The sequence below is a fragment of the Sminthopsis crassicaudata genome, chromosome 1 (assembly GCF_048593235.1).
Source record: "Sminthopsis crassicaudata isolate SCR6 chromosome 1, ASM4859323v1, whole genome shotgun sequence".
Taxonomy (NCBI): Eukaryota; Metazoa; Chordata; class Mammalia; order Dasyuromorphia; family Dasyuridae; genus Sminthopsis; species Sminthopsis crassicaudata.
The window spans coordinates 711,728,206-711,751,361 of record NC_133617.1 but is presented as its reverse complement, the minus strand read 5'-3'; the positions used below and the strand labels follow the sequence as shown (position 1 = coordinate 711,751,361).

Sequence of the window (23,156 nt, the reverse complement as noted above, 5' to 3'; positions counted from 1 at the left end):
AGGAGACCTGACTTCAAATTTGCTCTCAGACACGTCTTAGTTATTGACCTTGGCCAAGTCATCTAACCCTAATTTGCCTCAGTTCCTCACCTGGAAATTGCTGGAGAAGAAAATGGCAAAGCACTCCAGTACCTTTGCCAAGAAAACCCCACGGGATCACAGAGCAGGACAAGACCGAAAACCGTCGCACCCCCACACTGGGGGTTATGGGACAATCACAGGAGATAAAACTGGTACTTTGCAGGACTCAAGGGGTGTATTGTAAGTTATGATTATGATGGGGGGAAGGGAGCCAGCTGGGAAGAGGCGGGAGTGTTGTTAGACATCGAAGCGCCGATGGAACGGGGGAAATGCTCACCGCCCAGTTTTTCATTTACTTGTCCAAGTCGCCCCTTCCACGTGTGACTGCCAGCCCTAGCTCCTCCCAGTCGTGTTTAATTCTCAGGAGCCCAGATCCAGAACAGCGAAGCGAAGGATGGGGCGAAAGTGGAACAGATGGGGGAGGGTCCGACGCCGGCCCATTTCTTACCGGGTGGATGGAGTCTCCCAGAGCTAGTTAAATTCCCGGCTTGGGAAGGCAGAGGGGGCGGGCGGGAAGCTCCCAGCACGTGCGAGCTCAAAGCCAGACTTACGCTTCACCAGAGGGAAAACCCTAAAGCAGCCACAAGACCCTAGAGCCTCAGTTACTTCCCACGCCAACCTGCGGGGGGCCCCCTCTTCACCCAGGCCCCCAGGGGATAATGCGGCGACGTTAAGGTCCGTAGCGTCGCTTCTCCAACCAGCCTCGAGAGGGGCGTCCCGGACTCCCGGAGCCCGGAGCAGATAGGCTGGGGCGCACCTCCACCCGCCCGGCTGCCATTGGTCGGAAGTTCCCGAGTGGTCACAACTTGCCACGACAACCCTGTCCCCGCATTCCACCCCGCCCCTCTCGGCAGTGCTGCCCTTTAAGGGGGCGGGATCTCGCCGCGGCTACGGACTTTCGGCTGGGCCTATGAAACCGGAGGGAATCCCCAGTCCGGCCCCGCCTTCCCCGTGGCGGGGCCGGACCCCTGGGGGCGGGCGTTGGGAGAGGGCTGGGCCGGGCGCCCGTGCGCGCGCGAGTTCCTGGTTCGTCACGGGGGAGTCCCTTAAAGGGGAAGTAGCTGCGGCGCCGTCGGAAGGACGGTCGGGGCGTCTCGAGGCTCGGTGGGTCGGTGGCCGGCTGCCTCCGCCGCTCGCTCGCTCTCTCCGTCCGCCGGTCCCTCCGCCGCTCGCTCGCTCTCTCCGACCGCCGGTCCCTCCGCCGCTCGCTCGCTCGCTGGGCCGGCGGGGAGGCCCCGCGCTCGGGGAGAATGCCCGCGGAGCCCGGGCCACCATGCAATGGAAGTCGCTGGTCCTGGGGCTGCTGCTGCTGCGACTCGGCCTCCACGGCGCCCTGTGGCTCGCCTTCGGCCTGGGCCCCAGCCTGGGCTTCTATCAGCGCTTCCCCATCAGCTTCGGCTTCCAGTGCCTGAGGGGCCCCGCCGATGCCGAGGCCGCCGCCGCCTCCGCGCAGCCCTCCTGGCTGGAGGCGCCGGGGCTCGGGGGTCCGCGGCGAGCGCAGGCGGGGCGGCAGCCTCGGCCCCAGCGGGGCCCGGGGACGCGGGGACCGCCGGCGTCGGGCGTGTGCCCCAAGTCGTACTGGGCGTCGCTGCTGGGCGGCCGGGCCCGAGGCGCGGGGGGCGACGAGTACGAGCGGCGCTACAGCGGAGCCTTCCCGCCGCAGCTGCGGGCGCAGATGCGTGACCTGGCCCGTGGCATGTTCGCTTTCGGCTACGACAACTACATGGCGCACGCCTTCCCCGAGGACGAGCTCAACCCCATCCACTGCCGGGGTCGGGGGCCGGACCGCGGGGACCCGTGAGTGCGCCGGGGGGAGCTGGGGGGAACCCCGCCGTGAAGGGCCGGACTGCCCGGGCTTTGCCCCCTTGGGCACACGGCCCCCGTTCCGCCCCCGGTTAAAGTGGGGGCACTGCGAGCTTCCGTGGCGGTCCTCGGGGCTGCCGGCACGGGTGGGAAAAGGGCATCCCTCCGTAGTATGTTTAACAGCTGCCAAACCCCTCACTCGTGAAATCCCCCTCGCTTCCTCCCCATTTTAACAGTCCCCGGAAAACCTGGGAGGTGGAGAGCCCCCTTTCCCCCGGCTCGGCCTGAATCTCGCCCCTGGGGAGAGTGACCCCATCCGTCCAGCCCCGGGAGGGCGAGGTTTCTGAGCCGGGGGTGATGAGTCAGCCGCGGCTGAGGCGAACGGGATTTCCCCAGAGCGAGGCGCCCGGTTAGCGCTCTGCCCCGGTAGTCACAGAGCAGCGGGACCCCCGGTCACACTTCTGGCGCTCGGTTAACTTACAAACTCCCCCCTTAATGACATCTCCAAGTGCCTTATGGTAGGGACCCAGAGAGGGGAGGGGGGCAGACTCCGGAGCGCCACCGCTCCGAGCCGGAGGCTTCTGGTTCACTCCTGTTAACTCCGGAGTCCGAGGATGCAAAGGTCTTTTCTAGTTTCTCCGAGAACTGTTGCCATTGCCAGAAGCTGTCCAAGTTAGCGGCGAGAAGGAGCTACTTTTTTGTGGATTGCGGAGGCTGTTCCTTTTAATTTACATTCTCCTGAGCCACCTGAGAGAGGCTGCTGCAGCCAGTGCCCACCTTCCACTGGAGGCTTAGTAGGTTTGGGACTCCTACCGACGTTTTCGAATCCCATGAGTTAGAAAAGTGAAGTGGACCGATCAGAACCACCTTTCTGTGCAATCCATTCCGGAAGAGCTGGCTTTAAACATATATGTTTTTATTATTATCTAAAAATTAACCACTAGAATTGTTATCGAGACCTATTTTTAAATTCCACGATGACTTCAAAACCAGGACATTCTAAGGTATTTTTGGCTAGCAGATAGAATTAGCAGAGAGAAAGGAACTTGGTGTAGGGAACCGAGCTATTTATCTTGTCTTATTCAGATGCATCATACTTGGTTTTAATTTTTCTCTCACGTTTTTCGTGGGGAGAGGGTGATAGTAGAAGAATGGGAAGAAACCTTTTTTCCAGCGGTCAAAATGAATGCTTTGTTTTTCATGTCAAGTTCTATTTCCCTTCTCACCCCCCCATAAAAGGAAAGGGACTAGAAGTGAAATGTGCAAACATTTTCAATTACAGTTAATGGGAGTATGGAGAGAGACTTGGTAGAACTTTAATGTGTTTTGTTGAAACCTCTGGAGACTTTACCCTTTTAAGCTGGATGAGGTTTGAATGATTGAATTTATGGGCCTAGAACAAATAGATATTGACTTGATAAACTTTCTGATTCGGACTTTTATCTCAGCAGGATATCATTCATTCCTTCAACAAGTATTTATTAAGGCCCTGGTACATGCCAGGAATTGTATGTGCTAGATTGGGACATAAAGGAGTAGTTTACAAAGACAAAAACTCAAGTCTTTACTCTTAAGGAGTAGAATAGCTTGGGACCATTTCTCCCCCTCCCCCAGTTCCCCAAATCCCCTGTGTTTTGTAGTTAAGATCAGATGGAATTTTTATGGGAATAAAGTTAGAGAGGGAGTGGGAAATTATAGGTCAGTAGCAAATATATTTAGAATCCTTGAATTTTGCTCCAGGTTTTACCAGTTAAGTAGAGTAATGTTTGCACAAGCCAATTTTTTTTTTTAACCTCCTTGAGACTCTGTTTCTCCATCTGTAGAATGAGAGTGTTGGACTTAGGCCTCTGGGGTCTTATAAATCAGTTCAAATGTTCCATCATCTCCAAGATTTTTAAAAGCTCAAACATTCTGTGGTCTCTAAGATTATATGTTATGTGGCATTATTATGAACTATTTATATAACCTTTTTGAAAGAATAGTTGTTGACTGGTAAAGTGGTTATTGTTGGTTGTGTTTTTAAGGGGCAGTTAGTTGCTTAGCTTGTGGTATAAGTTTTTAGTAGTGTTGGCATCCAGGGTCAAACACTATCTTCAAAACTGCTGGCCATCCCTGGAATTCTCTCTTCTCCAATCTCTCTTTTAAAAGATTCTCAGTCTTTGCATGCTGTCACGTGATCAGAGTAATGGAAGCTCCTTCCTTTTTCTCATTCCTGATTCTTTAAAAAACTTGGCCTCTGAAATGTGCGTTAAGACTTTTGTAGGGAAAGTGGGGTTCAATATAGGACTATCTAGATCCTTCCTCCCAAAAAAGGCATATTTATATTCCAATAATAAGGCTTCCTTTTTTTTTTTCTTAAGATGCATGCAGCTGTTATCTAGAATTCATTCTTTTTAACTTAAAAATAATTTAAAAGGACAGTAATATTGAAGCAGCTATGGGTACAGTGGATGAGAGCCCTGGGTCAGGAGTCAAGAAATTTGACTTTCAGGCACTTATTAGCTGTGTAATCCTGGGCAGATCACTTATCCTATTTGTCTTAATCCACTAGAGAAAAACAATGGCAAACCATTTCAGTATCTTTGCCCAGAAAACCCCATGAACAGTATGGTCCATGAGCTCATAAAAATAGGACTGAACAACAAAGAACAGCAGCATTAAGGCACAAAGTTAAACATCATCTCTTAAAAATCTGTAGCTGGGCATGTATGGTTTAGAATTTTCAGTGATGTTTTTCTGTTAGAGCTAAGAAGAATGGAAGGGTTGATACTAATAAATCCTAACTATTTAACAAAACTCTTTTCCACTTCACATGACTCGTAACACAGATATATACATCCAGCTAAATAAACATGAACTTCCTTTAACAGTGACAGGACTTGTTGGGCTGCTTCAGAATCCTGAAGCATAAGACAGGCAGTAGCAGCCATACTGGAAAGGCTTGCTGCTATTCATATCAGCTGCTGGCTCTTTTCTGGGTTGGCTATGAAGAATGAGGTCTAAGTTACAGGATTAGTGGATTGTGTATTTAGAGCTGGCAGGGACCTCAGAGGCACCTAGTCCAGCCTCCTCATTTTTGGTTTGGAGTAACTGAGGCCCAGGGAGGTCAAGTGAGCTGAGATCACCGAGGTATTAGGCATCAGAAACAGCCATTGCTCTTTTCAGGAGTAATTATCCATTAAGTGAAGGGAGTACTCACAATTCATAAATCATGGATCCTTGATGGATTCATTCAAGTGCTAGGTCAGATACTGAAGATACACAGATGAAATGAAAACTAAACCCACAGAATTTATTCTTCCGCTTCTGCTTGTGTTGGATACTGAAGTAGTACTTCTAGACACTTTTCAATGTGAATTATGTAGATATTTACTTGTAATTTCATTACTGATCATATTCTATGAATTATGTACCCTTTCCTCCTCTAGCCTCCACAGTGCAATTTTTTTTAAAGGGAGATGATTGTTTTCAGAATTTTTGAAAAGGGTTTAGATTTATTCTGCTTATCTTCAAAGGACAGAACTAGGAACAATGAGTGAAAACATGCATATTAAAATAGATTTCTGTTTAACGTGATGAAGTATTTCCTAATAATGAGAGTTGTCCACAGATGGAAAGGACTTCCTCAGAAGACATTGTAGGTCTTCAAGCTGTGGCAGACCAGGGATTCTTGTTCAGGTCTTAGGTTAAACGAGGATCCCTTCACACTTTTCTTAGGATAGTTTCCTTGCTTGGGCCGTGTCTTCCCTATTCCTCTGTACCTTACAAATGCTTCAAAACTCAATTCATTCAATTTTTCCCTGATGCTCCTCTCTGACTGTTCCTCACAGATAACTTTTCCTCTGAGCTCATAAAACTTAAGGACCATATATTTTAACATCCAATTATGCTAATTGTACATTTCCTTATATTCATTAATGGCTTCATTATTTTGTTGTCTCCTTGCTTCTGACTACTTGAGACCAGGATATTATTTTGAACATGTCCACATTTTCCCCAGTCCTTGACTCTTAATGCTTTGTGCTAAACATCTCAAACATCTGACATTGCAAGGTCTTAGTTTTGTTGGTTGATTTATTTATTTATTTATTTATTTATTACTGGTTTTGAACTGAGATTGTTTTTATCAGTCTTGGGAGCTGCCCTGCCCAGGGAGCTCTGCTAACAGACCGGTACATTGTCTACCATTTCTTGTTTGGGGGGTTGCTCAGAGGTTAAAGGACTGTATCTGTCACAGGTAGGACTTGAACTCACCCCTGAGTGACCCTTGAGGCTGAGGATCTATTTGTTAGTACTCATTAAGATGACAAATTGTTTTAGATTTATTTTTCAAAAGTGTTTTTCTCTCTTTTTCAAGGCACTGTGCATTTATTAAAAACCTACTATTTGCAATCATTAGACTAAACACTGGCGATACAAAGACAAAATAAGCATTGTAAAAGCTGAAACAAATTTGAATGCTATAAAAATTCATATGTGCGTGTGCGCGCACACACACACACACACACACATTTTAATAGTTTAATAGTCAGTTACTATCAATGGAGGCAGTGTACTTCCTGCAGGCAGCAGGTATGTAGTCCTGTCTGTACTGCAGAAATAGATAATCATGTTCTTGCCTTTTGAAGTGTTTATCATTTCATGAAGCAAACCAGAAGTGATTGAAAACAAAAATCAGAAGGAAAGAGCCTCGTAAGGCAGAGGTTCTATGATCTACTTTGGTAGAGGGATCATTTCCTTTTCCCATGAAGTAACAGGTCTCTTGATTGTACCAGAATCTGCTTTCTCATAACACTCACAAGTCTCTGCCCCAACTTCTACAAGGCAGCCTTTTAAATATTTCAAGACAGACCTCCTTTTCTAATGTAAGACTTCTTTTCCCCAATCTAAACCTTTACTTATTCTCCAATGAAAATGGTGTCTGATCTTGATCACCCTCCTTTGGGCCCTTTATATATGTGGTGCTCAGACCTGGACATCGTATTCTAGACATGGCCTGATCAGGATGAAGGGCAGCCAAGGGAGCTGTTGCTTTCCTCACACTGAACACTACCAAGTGAATAACTTCTGTTCTGACATTACAGATGTTTCCAAACAACCCTCAGTGTCTCTTCCATAATCCTAAGATCCTCCTCCCAACTCCACAGTATGTGTTCAGAAAACATTGGTCTTTAGTCCATAGGAGGGATTTGTGTTGGTAGCATGAGATATTTCTATTAATTTAGCCTAAGATTGTATTAGTTTAGGTTCTCTTTGGGCTACTACATTACACTCCTGACTTGTTCTGCTTGTGGCACACTAAAACTGTCAGCATTTTTGACTTGATCTCTGATACAATAAAAGTGTTGAATTTGGAGTCAGAAAACCTAAATTTGAATCTCTGCTATCACTTTATATCTGGGTGACTTGAGGCAAGTCACTTAACCAGACTTTGTACTCTTCTGAATTTCCGGGGTCAACCTCTACCATAATGGGGCACCAAAGGAGAATTTTAGTGACTTTTCAGATCATCAGGGAAAAATAAAATAGTTAGAAACAAAGGTTGGCTGGCCATGAAGTGAGATGCAGCCACAACAGATGAACAGCTTGGAGCTCCATTGGTCCCCATGGGAAGAGGAAGGCATTCAGTGCGCTTGTGGAAATTTTTGGTAGGACTTAGACAAGAAGTGCAGAGCATAACAAAGTGAATGGATTGTAGTCTGCCGGCTGCATAAGTAGATGGGGATGACTGCATCAGTAGATCAGACCTCCTCTTCTTGGTATCCAGGAACAGGCAATTAGAAAAGGGAATGAAGGAAAACTTAATGTACTAGAACATCTTTGCCATTATTAGGAAATGTTTATTAAATCTTTATACCTTATCCATTTAGATGGGGGACTCCAGCAACAACCTATTACCTTATCTCCATTAAGCCACTTTAACTTTGAAAAATCTTCATAATAAGAATAATGGTACCACTCTGGATGAAACAGCATTGAGGTTATTCTTTGTTCATGCCAGAAATCAAAATGTAGACTAGGGATACCCGGATTAAAGTGATAGGTACATGGTTCTTTCATTGTAACTAGCTAGAGACATCTAATTTTCTGAATTTGAATATTGTACTAGACTAGAGAATTTAATAGACACATAGTGATGATGAAGCATAGGAGATAGAGGAGATCCAGGAGACCTAGTCTAGCCATTTTTGTTTTACAGATAAGGAAACTGAGGTCCATTGATTAGCCCAGTTCACAAAGAAGGGATAGTGACAGACCTGGAACTACAAGATTGCTAGTCTCCTGACTCGCTGTCTAGTGTTCTTTCCACCAGCCTTCAAATGTGGCTCCAGAGTTGATTAACTGTGAGTACTGCTGGTATGGACACTTGTTTTAAAAATATTTAGCATTGTGAATCAGCCTATGGCCTGGCAGGAAGAGACTTGCACTTTTTGTTTTTTTCTTTTGAAGTACCTAGCTTAACTTGATGCAGAATGGACCAATTGGAAAGAAAAAAAAAAATATTCTATGTATCAGAAGCCTGGGCTTAAGAGTCCAGCTGCTTTCCAACTTTATATTCTTGGGCAAGCTCAAAAGAATTAAGCCTTAGTTTTCTTTATTTGGTAAAAAGGGGGCAATAGAGCTTACTGGGTTGTTGTGTTTATCAAATGAAATAATATATGAAAATGTTTTGTATCTTAGGTATAAATCCCTATATGAATGTAAGATACCATTCATGATTCTTATAATGTTTCACTTTGTTTCTATTTCAGTTCAAATCTGAACATCAATGATGTTCTAGGAAACTATTCATTAACCCTGGTGGATGCCTTGGATACACTTGCAGTAAGTGGCTAACTTAACTACTTAAAAAATTTCTAATTTACTCAGTTGGTTTTCAGTAGTATCTTTGTTATTTCTTTCCAAAGGATGTCTTAAGCAAAAGAAAAAAACCATCTAAGATGACAGCTACACAAGGCAGCAGTGTAAGATAATGCATTTAGATCGTTGCTCTTTTTGGAACTGAGAAAGTGGAGAAATTGATAATTGATTTTTCAAAGGGGAGGAAAATATGAAACATGTTAACAATTAAATAGATTAGGTTTTGAGAGATTTCCCTTTTCTCTTTGCTTGCTTCTTTTGTGCTTTGATAAGAAAGCTCTAAGAAAAGAGTTTTCTTCAAGTTTTCAAAATTACATAAAGAACTGCCCATTAACAGACAAGTGGATAAACCAGATAATCCCAAGTTTGGGCACAACCATGTCTGAGACTGATGGGATCTTTATTCAGGCAGGCCTCATCTTTTATAGTAGTAGAGTGGCTATGGTTTTTTATGATAGAGTAGAGATATTTTTAATAGGGGAAAGAAATAAGGATTCCCGTATTCTCAGCCTATTTTCTGAAGCTGGATTATCCTCTGACATAATTTCCAGGAATAGTTTGCCATCTGAAAGCCAAAGTGTCCCTTTCTGTTCTCTTATAATTTATGATAAGAAGGTCTTCCTTTGATCTAGTCTCTTGTTAGAAGCTTTTGGAGTTTAGTAAGTTTGGGGAAAGTTGTCCAATATCCAGCCAGGTGGGAGAGATGGGGGAATACAGCAGAGTCCTTTTGTTGAATCATCTGCTTCTCTGTCCTAGTTTCCCCTCCCTTTTATGGTAGCCCCTTTCCTTCTACACTCTTGTTGACCTGCTTTTACTGAACCAATGTATCCATGATGATTTCAGTTTTGTATCTTAAAATTAAACATGACCCTGAGCTGTTCATTATCCAAAACTTGCTGCCCTCCTTTTCAACATACAACAAAGAGAAAATGACAAATTGGGCAGTTACTTCTGGCACCAGAGGTTGAAGGTTGGAAAGGGCCATGTTACTGAGTATCAGATAAACTGAGAGTTAGAGAATTAAGGTACTAATATATGCCTCTGTGTGATCATGAGCCAAAAAGGAATTCTGTTAGCTTTTCAGAGCCTCAGTTTCATCTACAAAAAATTACAATGGGGTTGACATATTTTAAAATCTACCTAAATAGATTTATTGTGAGGATTAAATGAGATAATTGATGTTACCGAGTCATTTTGGTTCTGCCTGACTCTTTGTAACCCCTTTTGGAGGTTTCTTGGCAGAGGTATTTGAGTAGTTTATTTCCTTCTCCATTTTACAGATAAAAAACAGAGGCAAACAGGATAAAATGATTTGTCTAAAGTCACACACCTAGTAATGTCTGAGGCCAGATTTGAACCTAGGATGATGAGCCTTCCTAACTCTGGGTCTAGAACTCTATTATTTGTGCCTCTAGCCATGGAGAATGATTGATTTGAGGCATTTAAGTAGTGCAGTAAATACAGTGCTAAGGCCTGGAGTCAGGAAAACTTGAGTTCAAAACCCATTTTAGACACCTACTGACTGTCATCCTGGGCAAGTCCTTAATCTTTGTTGACCTCAGTTTCCTCTGCTGTAAGGTATGAATGATAATAGTGCCTACTTTCTGGGGTTGTTGTTAGGATGTAATGGAAAGATATTTGTTAAGTGCTTATTACAATATCTGACACATAGTAGGTGCTTTATAAATGCTAGCTATTCATATACAAATCTTAGGATTATGGAGGGAAAGGAAGAAGGAAATATATACTTTTTTCTATTTTCTTTTTCTAGTAATCTGTAAAAATTTGTAATTGTATTAGTGTGATGGTTTTCAAGATTCATCTTTGCAAAATCTTGTATTCTATATTTTCTCCCTCCCTCCCCTCTCCCCTAGACAACAAGCAATTCAATATAGTTAAACATGTGCAATTCTTCTAAACATATTTCCATGTTTGTCATGCTGCATGAGAATAATCAGATCAAAAGAAAAAAAAAAAAAACCTTGAGAAAAGAGGGGAAAAAAAAGCAAATGAACAACAAAAAAGATGAAAATACTATGCTTTGATCCGCATTCAGTCTCCATAGTTCTCTCTCTGGATGCAGATGGTGTTTTCTATCCTAAGTCTATTGGAATTGCCTTGAATCACCTCATTGTTGAAAAGAGCCAAGTCCATCTTGTTTTGCTGTGTGCAATATTCTCTTGGTTCTATTCACTTCACTTAGCATCAATTAAGTCTAGGAAATATATTTTTAAATATATTTAAATTATATGTTTATCATATTATTATATTGTATTGTATTATAACAATATATTATGTTTTAGTTATATAGATGCATTATGTATATTGTTATATTATATAAATATGTAAATTATATATTTAAACTTACGGAACCTCCTCTCCCCTCTCTCCCAAAAAAATATTCAAAGGCTTCTTGTTTTTAGTCCCTTGTGACTTCCTTTGGTCTTCATTTTCATGTGATTTGAACTATCTGAGAGGTGATTTATAGAGCAGATGCCACTCAGAACCTCCTGGGATAATGACTTTTCTAGATGAGCAATTTTGAATTTGAGTCCTTTTGCTAAGATTCTTCATACTTGCAGCAATCTGCATCTGCTTGCAAAAGTTATTCCTTTTAAAAAAGAAATCAATGACTTTTTTAGATGGTTTTCTTTGTAGAACATAGGGACTTTGAATGTTTAAAATGATACTTATTTTGCAGTTTCACTGTTGGGGTGATCTTCATCCATAGTGTGTTAAAGTCTTGTAACCATTATGTCATAGTAATGTCACAAATGAGTCTTGAGCATTCCTCTGAATGTTGCTGCACCCTTCAGCATGCTGCACAGTCTTTAAAAAGAGGAAAGCAGTCAAGCATTGGGAGATTCTGGGTTCTGATGCCAGCTGTCTTCTAGATAATTCCTGATTTTCTGGGAGAATGGACCAAAGCAGTGATGTGGTTTATTAAAGCTGTTTGACACTACTGCAGGAACAGAATCTGAGTAAAGAATAGTCACTTTCATGGCTTAGGTCAAAGGAAAAGTTTATGGGGGAGAAGATGGTTGTCTTGAGTTAGAAGTAGGCAGTGATACAAAATAATAACAACAATGATAACAATTCTTAGATGACATTTTAAAGTTTATAACCTGTGGGCTTTAGGATTTTCAAAGTACTTGTCTCATCATAACCCACATGGTCGCTAACACAAGTATCATCATTCACATGTTACAGATGAGGAAACAAAAATAAAGGCTAAGTGATTTATTCCACATTCTCCAGCTAAGAGTTGAATCCAAGCCCTCCGCCGTACCACTGCTCTTCCCATTATCCTCTCAGATTCCAGATTTGAAAAAAAAAATTGTTGATAAAGTGAATTAGTTTCCATTCATCCTATACCAACTTGAAATGACTGTCATAGATTACTCTTTAAGAAAAGGAATGAAGTATTTTGATTGGTACACAAACCCCCCAACCAAACAAATAAACTCCAAACAACATAAAACACTGAAGTGACGTGATGTCTATGTCTTGATAAAAAGTTAAAAAACAAACAACTCATCCATTCTTTGAGATGATGTAGTTCTGAAATCATCAACTAGATATTTGGCCTGTAGACAAAGCTCATAAATGAATTTATGGAGAAAAGAGCAAGATTTTTGTTTTGTTTATTTGTTTTTTGTAGACTCAATTTGCCATGCATTTTTATTGGAACTGATCTTGAGTAGGAGGGGATGGTTGGGTGGAAAGGGAGAGTAATTTTGTACCTTTGTCTTTTGGAAAAAGGGCTTGGGTTCCCCAAGAAGATGAATTTATTCCCTGATAGAGCACATTACATAACTGGGACTTTTGCAGTTTTCAGCTTCTTGTTTTTGTCTGGGTGGATTGCAACACCACATCCAGATGCATATGTGGGAGTAGCCCAACTGTCTAAAACATCTGCAGCCTCCATTTCATTTTAAGCGGTTTTAATGTTTTATGTTCCTCTTTCAAGATAATGGGAAATTCATCAGAGTTCCAGAAGGCAGTGAAATTAGTGATCAACACAGTTTCATTTGACAAAGACTCCACAGTCCAAGTCTTTGAGGCCACAATCAGGTAATCACAAACAAGATTGACTGAGGAAATTTTTTTGTGTGTAGAATGAAAAGTGCCCCCAGTTGTGAAGTGGGGGATGGGAAGGGGCAAGAAATAAGCATTTATAAAGTGCCTGTTGTGTGTTAGGCACTGTGCTAAGCACATTTACAAATATTCTCTCATTTGATTTTTCACAGCAACCCTGAGAAGTAGGTACTATTATTTTCCCCATTTCACAGTTGGGAAAACTGAGGCAAATAGCAAGTAAGTGACTTGCCCAGGATTATTGTGTCTGAGGCTGGATTTGGCTTCCTGATTCTAGGCCCAATGCTATAACCACTGGGTCACTTAGGTGCTCATTTTGAAGTGACAGAAGTTCATATAACTTAGACAAATGGTAAACATAAGTTTCAAAGTAACTAAATATGGAATAAGAAGAATGTTTTTTTCGTTTTCTTAAGGACAAATGTTTATTTCATTGAAGAATTGCCAGATTTAGATTGCTTCTCTTGATGACCAAGTTTATTCTCCTTTTGTGATAATAGCTCATTTTTCTGGTGCTTTAAGGCTTACAAAGACATTTCTTTATGACATCCCTGGATAGTAGACAAGTATTAAAATCCCCACTTCATAGTTAAGGAAACTGAATTTTGACAGAGGCGAAATGACACATCTGTTGTTGCCTCAGAGCTCTGACTGGCCCCCGGCCCGCTCGGCCTTTTGAGCCCTAGCGTTTTTGAGCCTGAGAGAAGGGGAACCCCTCTGATTATTCATTGCCTTCTTTATCTTTAAGGAGTACTGTAGGCTCTGGACTTGCTTTTCCTTGTATGTTGTACTATTTGTCAAGTTGTTATTTTTTAAGTTAAAGTACCCTTTTCATTATTTTATTCATAGGAAGACCCATTCTGAAAAATCACTGGGCTACTGGCTAACTGGCCAGTTAACTTTGAAAACGCCTATCTCAGAAATCTCTTTTTCATTTCTTCTCCCTGACCTCTCTGTCTCCCCTTCCTCATCCCTTCCTTTTTAATGGCCACTAGGCCCCAGTGGTAAAGGGGATATTGACTGTTTATCAGCCAAACCTAGCCACCTAGGTGGGCCCTGGGTGATGGAGACTATTTTTTTCTAAATTGGCCACATAATTCTATTTTTCTTGGATACTTAAATCCTTCCAAAGAAGAGGAGCTTAATTTTTGAGGAAATATGTTAGCACTTCAAGGAAGATAAATTTTTATTGCTCCATTAGGAGTTTTTTTTTTTTTTTTTTTTTTTTTAATTAAAAAAAGATTATTATCCTCTACTATTTCTTTCCTTTTTTGGGGGAACTTTGACATTCATTAATGTTCCCTCAGATTCATCTGATATCCTGCTTTCTCATTCTCCTTAATCCTCAGGACCCTCTCAATCCTACAGTTCTTCTCTGTATGCTTGTGGGGGGTGGGGTGGTCATCGCTTGGGTCTCAGCCTTGCTCAGAAGTGTCCTTCATTTCCTTTATCAAGACCTCCAACCTTCCTTTGCCTCTGGCTGTCCTTTTCTCTTTCCTTAAGCCTCCACTCCCTCTTCTCCCAGTTCATCTGGTTACCCCCCCCCCTCCTGCTCAGAATTCACTTTCACTTCTTTCCCTTCCTCCCCCGCCTTGTCATTCTCCCCTTGTTAACCTTTCCAGTTGCATACTGTCATCATTTCCCAGATCTCTCTGCTCCTGTCTTATTGACTCCTTGTCCTGTTGCTGCTCATCCTTTGCCATAGAACTCATCTACTTCCTCTCCTCCTACTTGTAATACACTAGGGAAGAGAGCTGGAGGAAATTTCACACTTGTGCCAACTTAGGTACATTATTAATTAATGCTACTCAGCTTCATCTGAGCCCTCACTGCAGCTGCAGCAAGGTAATCCTTTTATTCTTCCTTAATTGATTTCCTATCTCACCTCCTTCAAGCTATTCCAAGTCTTCTCTTCCTTCTAATGGTATCTACTCTGACCTTTCTTCCTCCTTACCTGTGAGTTAATCATCCCTGGCCTTCATACCTCCCCAGGTCTTCACCCAACTTGAAAAATCTTCACTAGTCCTTAAAAATCTTAACTATCGCTTTTAGAGAATAGTTATTGTCCTCTCTCTTTCCTCATTTTCCTTATCAAATTTCTAGGTAGAAAGCCATTGGCACTCATGGCCTCCACTTCTCTCATTTATTCCTCAATAGCCCTTGGGAATCTGGCTCCCAACTTCTAAATTCAACTGAAATGACTTTTTTGTTTTCCAAGTCTTCATTCTGCTTGACCTAGGTGCTACATTTGACAGTATTAATAATCCTCTTCTTGAAAGCATCTCAGCTTTAGAACTTTATCACACTATTCACTCCTGGTTCTTTTCCTACTTATGTGGCTTTGTCTTCTTTGCTGGTGGTTCTTCCGTATCTTGCCCTTCTTCTCTTCACTCACTCTTCTCCTGCCATACTTTTGCACATCATAATATCATCAGCTCCCTTGAGTTTGATGTCTTCTCTATGTAGCAGATTCAGTCCGCTAAAGTAGATCTAGCCTGTCTCTCCTCTGATCTTCAAGCCTTCATCAAAAATTCCAAACGTCAAAACATTCCAAACTGGACTTCCCAAAAACATTTTAAACTCAACATGTTTAAAACCAAACTCATTGACTTTCTCCCTAAACCATCTCATTTTCCAAACTTCTCAGTTTCTGTCAAGGAGCCACCATCCTTCCAGTCTTCCAGGTTTCTAACCTTAGCATTTGTCCTTGGCTTCTTACTCTGCTGCATACACAGTCAGTTATCAGATCTTGTCATTCCTGCTTTTACAAGCCTCTTCCCTCTGATCCCTTCTCTGTACTCGCACAGCAGCGCCAGACCATCACCATGACTCATCCAGATTGTGGCAATAGCCCTCCAATGGGTTTTCCTGCCTCAGGTCCTTCCCTGATTCTGTCAGCTTGTCTTTCACCTCGTTGCCTGGATCTGACCATTCCCCTCCCTATTTTCTACTCTGGTGGATCTTTTTCTTCCTAGCTTAAATGTAAATTCCTCTTTTTGACTTTAGGAACCTTTAACAGCCTCTTTATATCCTGGGTTTCTTGTTTCATTAGACATTATTTCCTTTCCCCTACTCCAGCCAAACTGACTTCTCTATTCTTAGATACAGTATTCTACTCCCATGTACATTTCATGCCTAGAATGTCCTCCCCTCTCACTTCTGATAGAATCTCTTTTCTTTTAAGACTTTGCTCAAGTTACAACCTCATAAGTGAAGTCTTTCTGGATACACCTTCTCCCCTCTTCTCTATGCTTACTTGTATTTGTTTCTATTTATTCTCTATATATTTAAGAATGTTAGATTGTAAGCTCCTTGTGAGCAGAGATTGTTTCATTCTTTATATTTGTAATTCTAGTCCCTAGAACAGTGTCTGGGATGCTTGTTGTTTGGTCCAGGAAATAATTGGAATCCATAAGTGGGTCAATCTCATTTATTTAAATAATCAGGATTATAAAGGTACCTTGTATCCTTTGAGTGATCTTCCTGTAAAATAGCTGTTCTCCATTTGGGTGACACAGACCATTATTGTGTCTCATTAGGACTGAAGTGGATGTCCAGAGATGGTGGCCAAGTGCATTCCTCTGGCTCCAGATGATATTCTGCAGTTATTCTGTAAAAATATACAGTCTTCTGCTATTCTGAGTCTGATCACAGATTTCACCATGGGAGTATAAATCTCAACCTTCTAACCACTTTATTTTACAGAGGATGGAACTAAGATCTAATTCTTTTGGGATAAATATATTTACATGTATAACATGAGAATTTCTTTTTTTTTTTTTTTTTTTTCCTTATTCACAATAGGGTCCTCGGAAGTCTCCTTTCTGCCCATAGAATAATAACTGACTCTAAACAACCCTTTGGTAACATGACAATTAAGGATTATGATAATGAATTGTTGCATATGGCTCGGGATCTGGCATTGAGATTGCTTCCTGCCTTTGAAAATACAAAAACTGGAATTCCTTATCCTCGGGTAGGTGAACCTGTTTGCATTGTCTAAAGATTGCCTATGTAATGAAACATTCTTTCTACTCTTTGAAACCTTTTTTGGGGAGATGGGGAGGAGGGAGGAGATGGGGAGAGCAGACTAAAAAAAAGGGTAGTTTTGGAGTAATAGATCTGGGACTTTTTCTCTTCAGATGCTATAGTTTAAATTTGCATTGCCCTGTGAATGTCCTTTAGTCGTTTCATGTGACTGTGTAGCATTCACTGGATAATCAGTCTCCTGACGCAGGGAATCTCCATTTCAGTCTCTTATTTGTTCTAGACTCTCCTAACATAACCCTACATACACTAGATTCTACATAAAAGTTGCTGAGTGAATTCAACAGATTATAGGTTTAAAGCTGAAGTTAGAAGCCTTCTGATCAGATTTTCTCTGCTTACAAATGTGGAAACTAAGGCCTTAAGGGTAGTTTCTTTCAGCTGTGGCTTGCACATTGCCCTGTTGCTGATTTAAACTGGCCTTTTTGCATTCCAGCTCTGAGCTGCTTCCTCTAGAGAGCAAATCAAACCCTTGGGTAGTGGTCCTCAAATTTTTTAAATAGGGGGCTAGTTCACTGTCCCTCAGACTGTTGGAGGGCTGAACTATAATAAAAAACAATAGCTCAGCACTCTATCTCCACCACTCAGCCCATTTGCCATAACCCAGCAAGCTGCATCTGGCCCTCAGGGCCGTAGCTTGAGAACCCCTGCCCTTGGGTATCGATGAGAATTGCCAGAGCCTGGAGTCTGGCTGGTGATGGCTGTCTCCTGGCACTTTTGTGCTCAGAATCTCTTATAACTATGGAAATCCACCAGGTCTGCAGTGATGTGGCATAGCCAGTGACACTGAATTGGTCCCCTGTTTAATGACATAGACCCTCATTAATGATATAGACATCTAGATTTCTCATTAGCTATCTTTTTGGGGCCTTTCCCTGGGTCACAAAAATGTTGATTGTGCTTGAACATGTTCCTAGTGACACTCTTTTGACCCAGAGCCGTAAGCAAGTATTTTGGGAAAAGTTTGGAAAGGTTCAGGATTCTCATGAAATGTAAGGCTGCTTTAGCAAGTAATTTATCAATAAGGCGGAAGTCTAGGGAAGAAGAAGGAGACCTAAGGCTAGGGTCTGAGCACAGCCAGCAACTTCAGCAAAATAAGCAGCAAGAACAGAAATAGCCAAAGTTGCCTGGTCATACTCACAAAGAACGGGGTGTAGTCATGTGTGATGCTAAGCCATCCCTTTTTCTGGGATGTCCATGATATCCAGGGGGCTTATACTTGTTGTGGCTAGAGGGGCTCAATCACCTGCAGAGAGGGTGCTTTCCAGTAGAACTAAGAATATATACCAAGAATATTCCTTTATGCAAAATAGTATTGATTTACCAGAACTGGGTACAAGATGCAGGTGGCTGCCGGGGGCATGTAAATCCTACAAAGGACAAAAAGTTCATGGTTTCTTAAAAACTGAATATTTCAGTGTGGGTTCTGATCTTGTTCAGAAGAGCTTAGTTTGCAGAGATTGCAGTTTCAGGAGGTCTTACAGGTGGATACTAGGGACACATAGCTCAGTGGATCAGGAGTCGAGGCTTTCTAGTAATTTTCTATCACACTCTTCACAATCTTGTTGAGTTGGCTTGCCCACCCAGCCCCTGTGCTGTTCTGTCTCCAGGTGAATCTCAAGAGCGGTGTTCCCCCTGACAGCAATAATGAAACTTGTACTGCTGGAGCTGGCTCCTTGCTGGTGGAGTTTGGGATTCTTAGCCGCCTGCTGGGGGACTCGACATTTGAGTGGGTGGCAAGGCGAGCAGTGAAGGCCCTTTGGAATCTGCGCAGCAATGACACCGGGCTCTTAGGTGCGGTTATTGCTCCTCCTTCCCTTTTCTGCCTTTAATCTCCCCCTTCTCTGGGGAGTAAGAATCCTTTCAGATTCCCATCTGGTTCCTTTTCCCTTAAACTTTTGCCTTGAGTATCGCCAAGAGATCTGTCAGAACTCTCTTCTGAATTGATGTCACTCTTGCATGTTCTCTTTAAAAAGTAAATCATAATAACTCATAAATGAGGGCACTATAAAAAGAAGTGCCTCTGAAGGAATTTTCTGCGTGTCCAAAATTAGGTTTTAAACATATACTGGTGGTGGCCAGGGTGTCTTCCTCTGGGGAAAAACCCAAACCTCGGGCACAAAACTAAATTAAATTTGAAGGTGTGTGTGTGTGTGTGTGTGTGTGTGTGTGTGTGTGTGTGTGTGTGTGTGTGTGTCTTATATTCTAAGACTTAAGGATAAAATTTTGAAATGGGTTTAGTTTCTAATGTTATGCTTTGCTTTGTAAAATATTTCTCAGATGTATAGTATCTGTCATCTTTGACCTGAATATTTGTTAACCATAGCTAATGATTGAAAAAAAAGTGAGTTACCTCTTGTGCCTCATAATAGTCACATTACCCCAGTTGTAATTATACATATTGATGTGACGTAATGTGATAGATGACCTGGTATCTTTCTTTTGTTCTGAAGAATTGAGAATTAGGGTTGTACTTCATAGGGGATTTAGGATCTAGGTTTAAAATTGGAATGGATCTCCAAGGTCATCTGGTCTGACTCATTTTATAGATAAAGAATTTGAGGTCTAGAGAAATTGGACTTGCCCAACATCACACAAATAGCAGAGCTAGAGTTTAAACTTCTTTATTCCAATTTTAGCGTTCGTTTCCCTATGACATACTGAGTTAAGTTTTAACAGTCAAGGTTTTCCCTCTTCTCTCACTGGCTGCAAAGTGGGGTTATTTCCAGTAAGTCAGATAACAATGTGTAGTTGAGCAGTAGAAAAGCTTGATAACGGAACCTTGAAATGTCCTATGTTGTGTATTTCCTCAGGGAATGTTGTGAACATCCAAACAGGCCACTGGGTTGGAAAGCAGAGTGGCCTCGGTGCTGGGTTGGATTCCTTCTATGAATACCTCTTGAAATCTTACATTCTCTTTGGAGAAAATGATGACCTAGAGATGTTTAATGCTGCCTATCGGAGTATTCAGAGCTATTTAAGAAGAGGGTAGGTTTATCTAATGCCCATTTCTTTTGGCCTTTGCAAAAGCAAATTTGAGGCGTTTTGGAATTACTTTGTAGATCTCAAGTTGTTTGCCTTTTTCCCCTTCTTCAACCCCTTTTCTTCGTGTTTCTCTTCTTGCTCACCCCCTTCCAGTTTGCTCATCTTCTTCCTCCCCCCCTCCTCTACTTCCTTTCTCCATCTAGGTGATCGATCACATTTTCCCTTTCGGTACTACAAAACCGTTTATTACCAGTTACATGGGTCCAGCATTTTGGGAGATTATTGCTGTGGAGGATTTAATTGACTTGTAATATTTGTAAAGTGCTTATTAGTATAGTTCCTGGCACATAGTAGGTGCTGTATAAATGCTTATTGCCTTTCCCTTTCCTTCTCCATGATGTAATGACTTTCTTCCTTGAGTCATTCTCCTTGGCCCACTTGTATCATTTTGTCTGTACTGTGGCTGACTCCACATTCTGCTGTGTGGTGCCTGAAGTTTTTCTTGAGCTCCTAATGCATTTACCTTGGTTATTGTAGGACTTCCCTCTTACATCATTTTATTTGTAGGAAGGATATGATACTGTGACCTACTAAGAATGGTAATTTTTGTTTATAGGAATGGAAACAAATTTGAACTTTGCTTCTGCAGTCACAGAATCATAGAAAAGAGTTTTTGGTGATGATATAGTCCACCTTCCCTTTATTTTTACAGGTCAAGAAATTAAGAGGCTTAAAAGATGTGGAATTATTTTCTCAAGGTCACAGAGTTAATTTGTTCAGGAACCTCTGAACCACAACCCAGGTTTTCTGATTCCAGTCTAGTATACCACACTGCTCCCAGAGCATATTCTTTGGGTCCAAGCCATGGAGCATGAATTATTCCATTTGACTCGGTAAATGTTTATTGGACACATGGGTTAGGTCCTCCTTCAATTCTAGAATCTTTAGAGTTGAGGGATCTAAAATTCAGAGAATCTGTCTTGATTCCAGATCATCCAAGTTCATCCAATTCATGGTAGACCTGGAGCTAGAAAGAGAACCTGCCTTAGGAGGACTGCAGTAACCCAGCCTCCATGGGTGAAGCCCAATTTGCATTTGCATTGGACTGGATTTCTTTTTCTAGAAAAAGTGATCATAATAGCCAGTTATGAAAGGGTATTTTTTTTTTTTTTGGAAAGGAAAACAGTAGGTAAATTAACTGTTAGACAGTGTCTCCCCTTCAGAAATGGCATGGCCTACCAAAGCCCTGTCTGTTTTGTTTCTTCTTGTAGCCGGGAAGCTTGTAATGAAGGTGAAGGAGACCCTCCCCTCTATGTGAATGTGAACATGTTCAGTGGGCAGCTGATGAATACATGGATCGATTCTTTGCAGGCCTTCTTCCCTGGATTGCAGGTGGGTTTATGCTGAGCTTTCTTGGAAAAGAAAGAAATATCACTGTCTAGAGTAATGAATGCTCCTTTCTTTGGATTGGTTTGATGCCTCCAGGAAAATGACCTCTGAGAATTGTTTAGGTTCTGGTCAGGTTTTTGGTTTGTTTTTTTTTTTTAATCCAATGTCTTGTGCCTGAGAATGTCAGTACTGGAATATAAACACAGATCTGTTCTGAAGCTATTGTGTTGCTTTTAGTCCTTCTTTCTCAAAGGGGACCAAGGACATTATAAGGGTGGCATCTTGATTTGCAAATGAATTGGATTCAAGTCAAGCAGAATTGTGGAAAGTCATTGGCCTCACTCCTCCAGATGCATTGAAGTCCAGTGGCAAAACATAAGTCCAAGATGACTAGTGATGGCATAGAATGCAGTGGATGACTTTGACCTTTCTAAATTAGGGTCTGTGAAGAAATTGGCTTACAATGACCAAGGATTTGGAAGCTAACATTTTGTATGTGCAACTTGGTATCTGGGGAGCTTAGAAATAGTTGCTTTCTTGCTTTTGCTTTTTCTTTCTCTCTCTCTTTCTTGTTTTTTTGATTTTGCTTGCTTGCTTGCTTTTCCTTCCTCACTTCCTTTTTTTCTTTCTCCTTTTCTCTTTCTCTCCCTTTCCCTTTCAGTGTGTTTAGGGATTGAGAGGAGACAGGAGAATTTCCAGAATATAAGGTAATGAGATCTGGATAATCAGATTTACTAGATCTTTGGTCATATCGTCACAGATGTGTAAACATTATGTGATTGGGCCAGCTTGTGAAGTGTCTCCACAGAAGACTGAATTTCTAGTGCTCACCTCTGGATAGTCACTTATTTCCCAAAGGCATGATCATTCTTCAGATATTTAGAGTACTTTAACTTGTGGGCAGAATCATTAGAAATGATGGGTGAATGGTAAAGACAAGAAGATATCAGCACAGATAATTAAAGCACTTTATCTGGGAGTGGTCAACTGAGATGAGACGGTTACGTACCTGCTGGGGAGGCCCAAGAGGCCTCTATTGGGCAGTAGAGTGGACAGTCTGGCTTCTATGATTTCAGTGCTCGAGATTCTATGACTAATAGTACCTATTAATTAAAAAAGCATTTATTATGCACTTATTGTGTGCCATGCATATATTTGTTGCTGTTCTACTTGAAAACCGTGAATTCCTTTTAAAGTAGGTTTTAGTTTACAATCCTTAATTTTCCAAGGCAAAACTTACAGATGGTCCCCATTGTCCTGTCACTTTGCACTAGAACTTTAATCTCACCCATTGCATAGTGGATTGGGAGCTGCACTGAGTTGGGGAGACTTGGGGTTCAGTTTTATTCCAACACAACTATCACTAGGGATGCATTGCTGAACCTCTAAGTGCCCTAGAGGACTTGAGCCCAAGTTAGAGCCAGTGCAAACCTGCATTAATTGGTGTTGGGAGCTCTGTTCACAGATGAAATCATAGCTATGTTAACACTAGCAAGCACTCTCCTTGTTGTGGGGGTGCCAACCCTGGACCTTCTTGGTTATCATCATAAGCAATTCTTATCTCTTCTTTCTGCTGATCCTCCCTAGAGGATCCATTCCACTTACTAGAAGCCTTGCTCAGGTTTCTTTCCTACTGTCCAGTTCAGTATTTGGGTAATGAGTCGATTGTTCCTCACTTGCAGTGTGTGGCCAGGTTGCTTCCTTGTCCCTTCATTGGCTCTTGATCAAGTCATCTGTTGTTATTTCTCAAAGGCAAGTCTTTGGTCATGATGTGCTGAGGCTATTTTTCTTTTCTTTCTTTCTTTTTTTTTCTGAGGCAATTGGGCTGAAGTGACTTGCCCAGGGTCCCACAGCTAGAAAGTGTTAAGTGTCTGAGGCCAGATTTGAATTCT

At 41.9% G+C, this 23,156-nt stretch overlaps 1 protein-coding gene across 1 annotated transcript in view; it reads left to right on the top strand.

The window, feature by feature from the left end:
• Positions 1 to 1,158: 1,158 nt before the first annotated feature.
• EDEM1 (ER degradation enhancing alpha-mannosidase like protein 1) overlaps positions 1,159 to 23,156 on the top strand; it is a 34,043-nt gene continuing 12,045 nt past the window's right edge. The window contains exons 1-7 of the mRNA XM_074284036.1: positions 1,159 to 1,878; positions 8,637 to 8,709; positions 12,716 to 12,819; positions 16,648 to 16,819; positions 18,501 to 18,684; positions 19,704 to 19,878; positions 21,147 to 21,267. Coding sequence (XP_074140137.1) covers positions 1,355 to 1,878; positions 8,637 to 8,709; positions 12,716 to 12,819; positions 16,648 to 16,819; positions 18,501 to 18,684; positions 19,704 to 19,878; positions 21,147 to 21,267 — 1,353 coding nt within the window. The 5' untranslated portion in view covers positions 1,159 to 1,354. The remainder of the gene's footprint in view (positions 1,879 to 8,636; positions 8,710 to 12,715; positions 12,820 to 16,647; positions 16,820 to 18,500; positions 18,685 to 19,703; positions 19,879 to 21,146; positions 21,268 to 23,156) is intronic.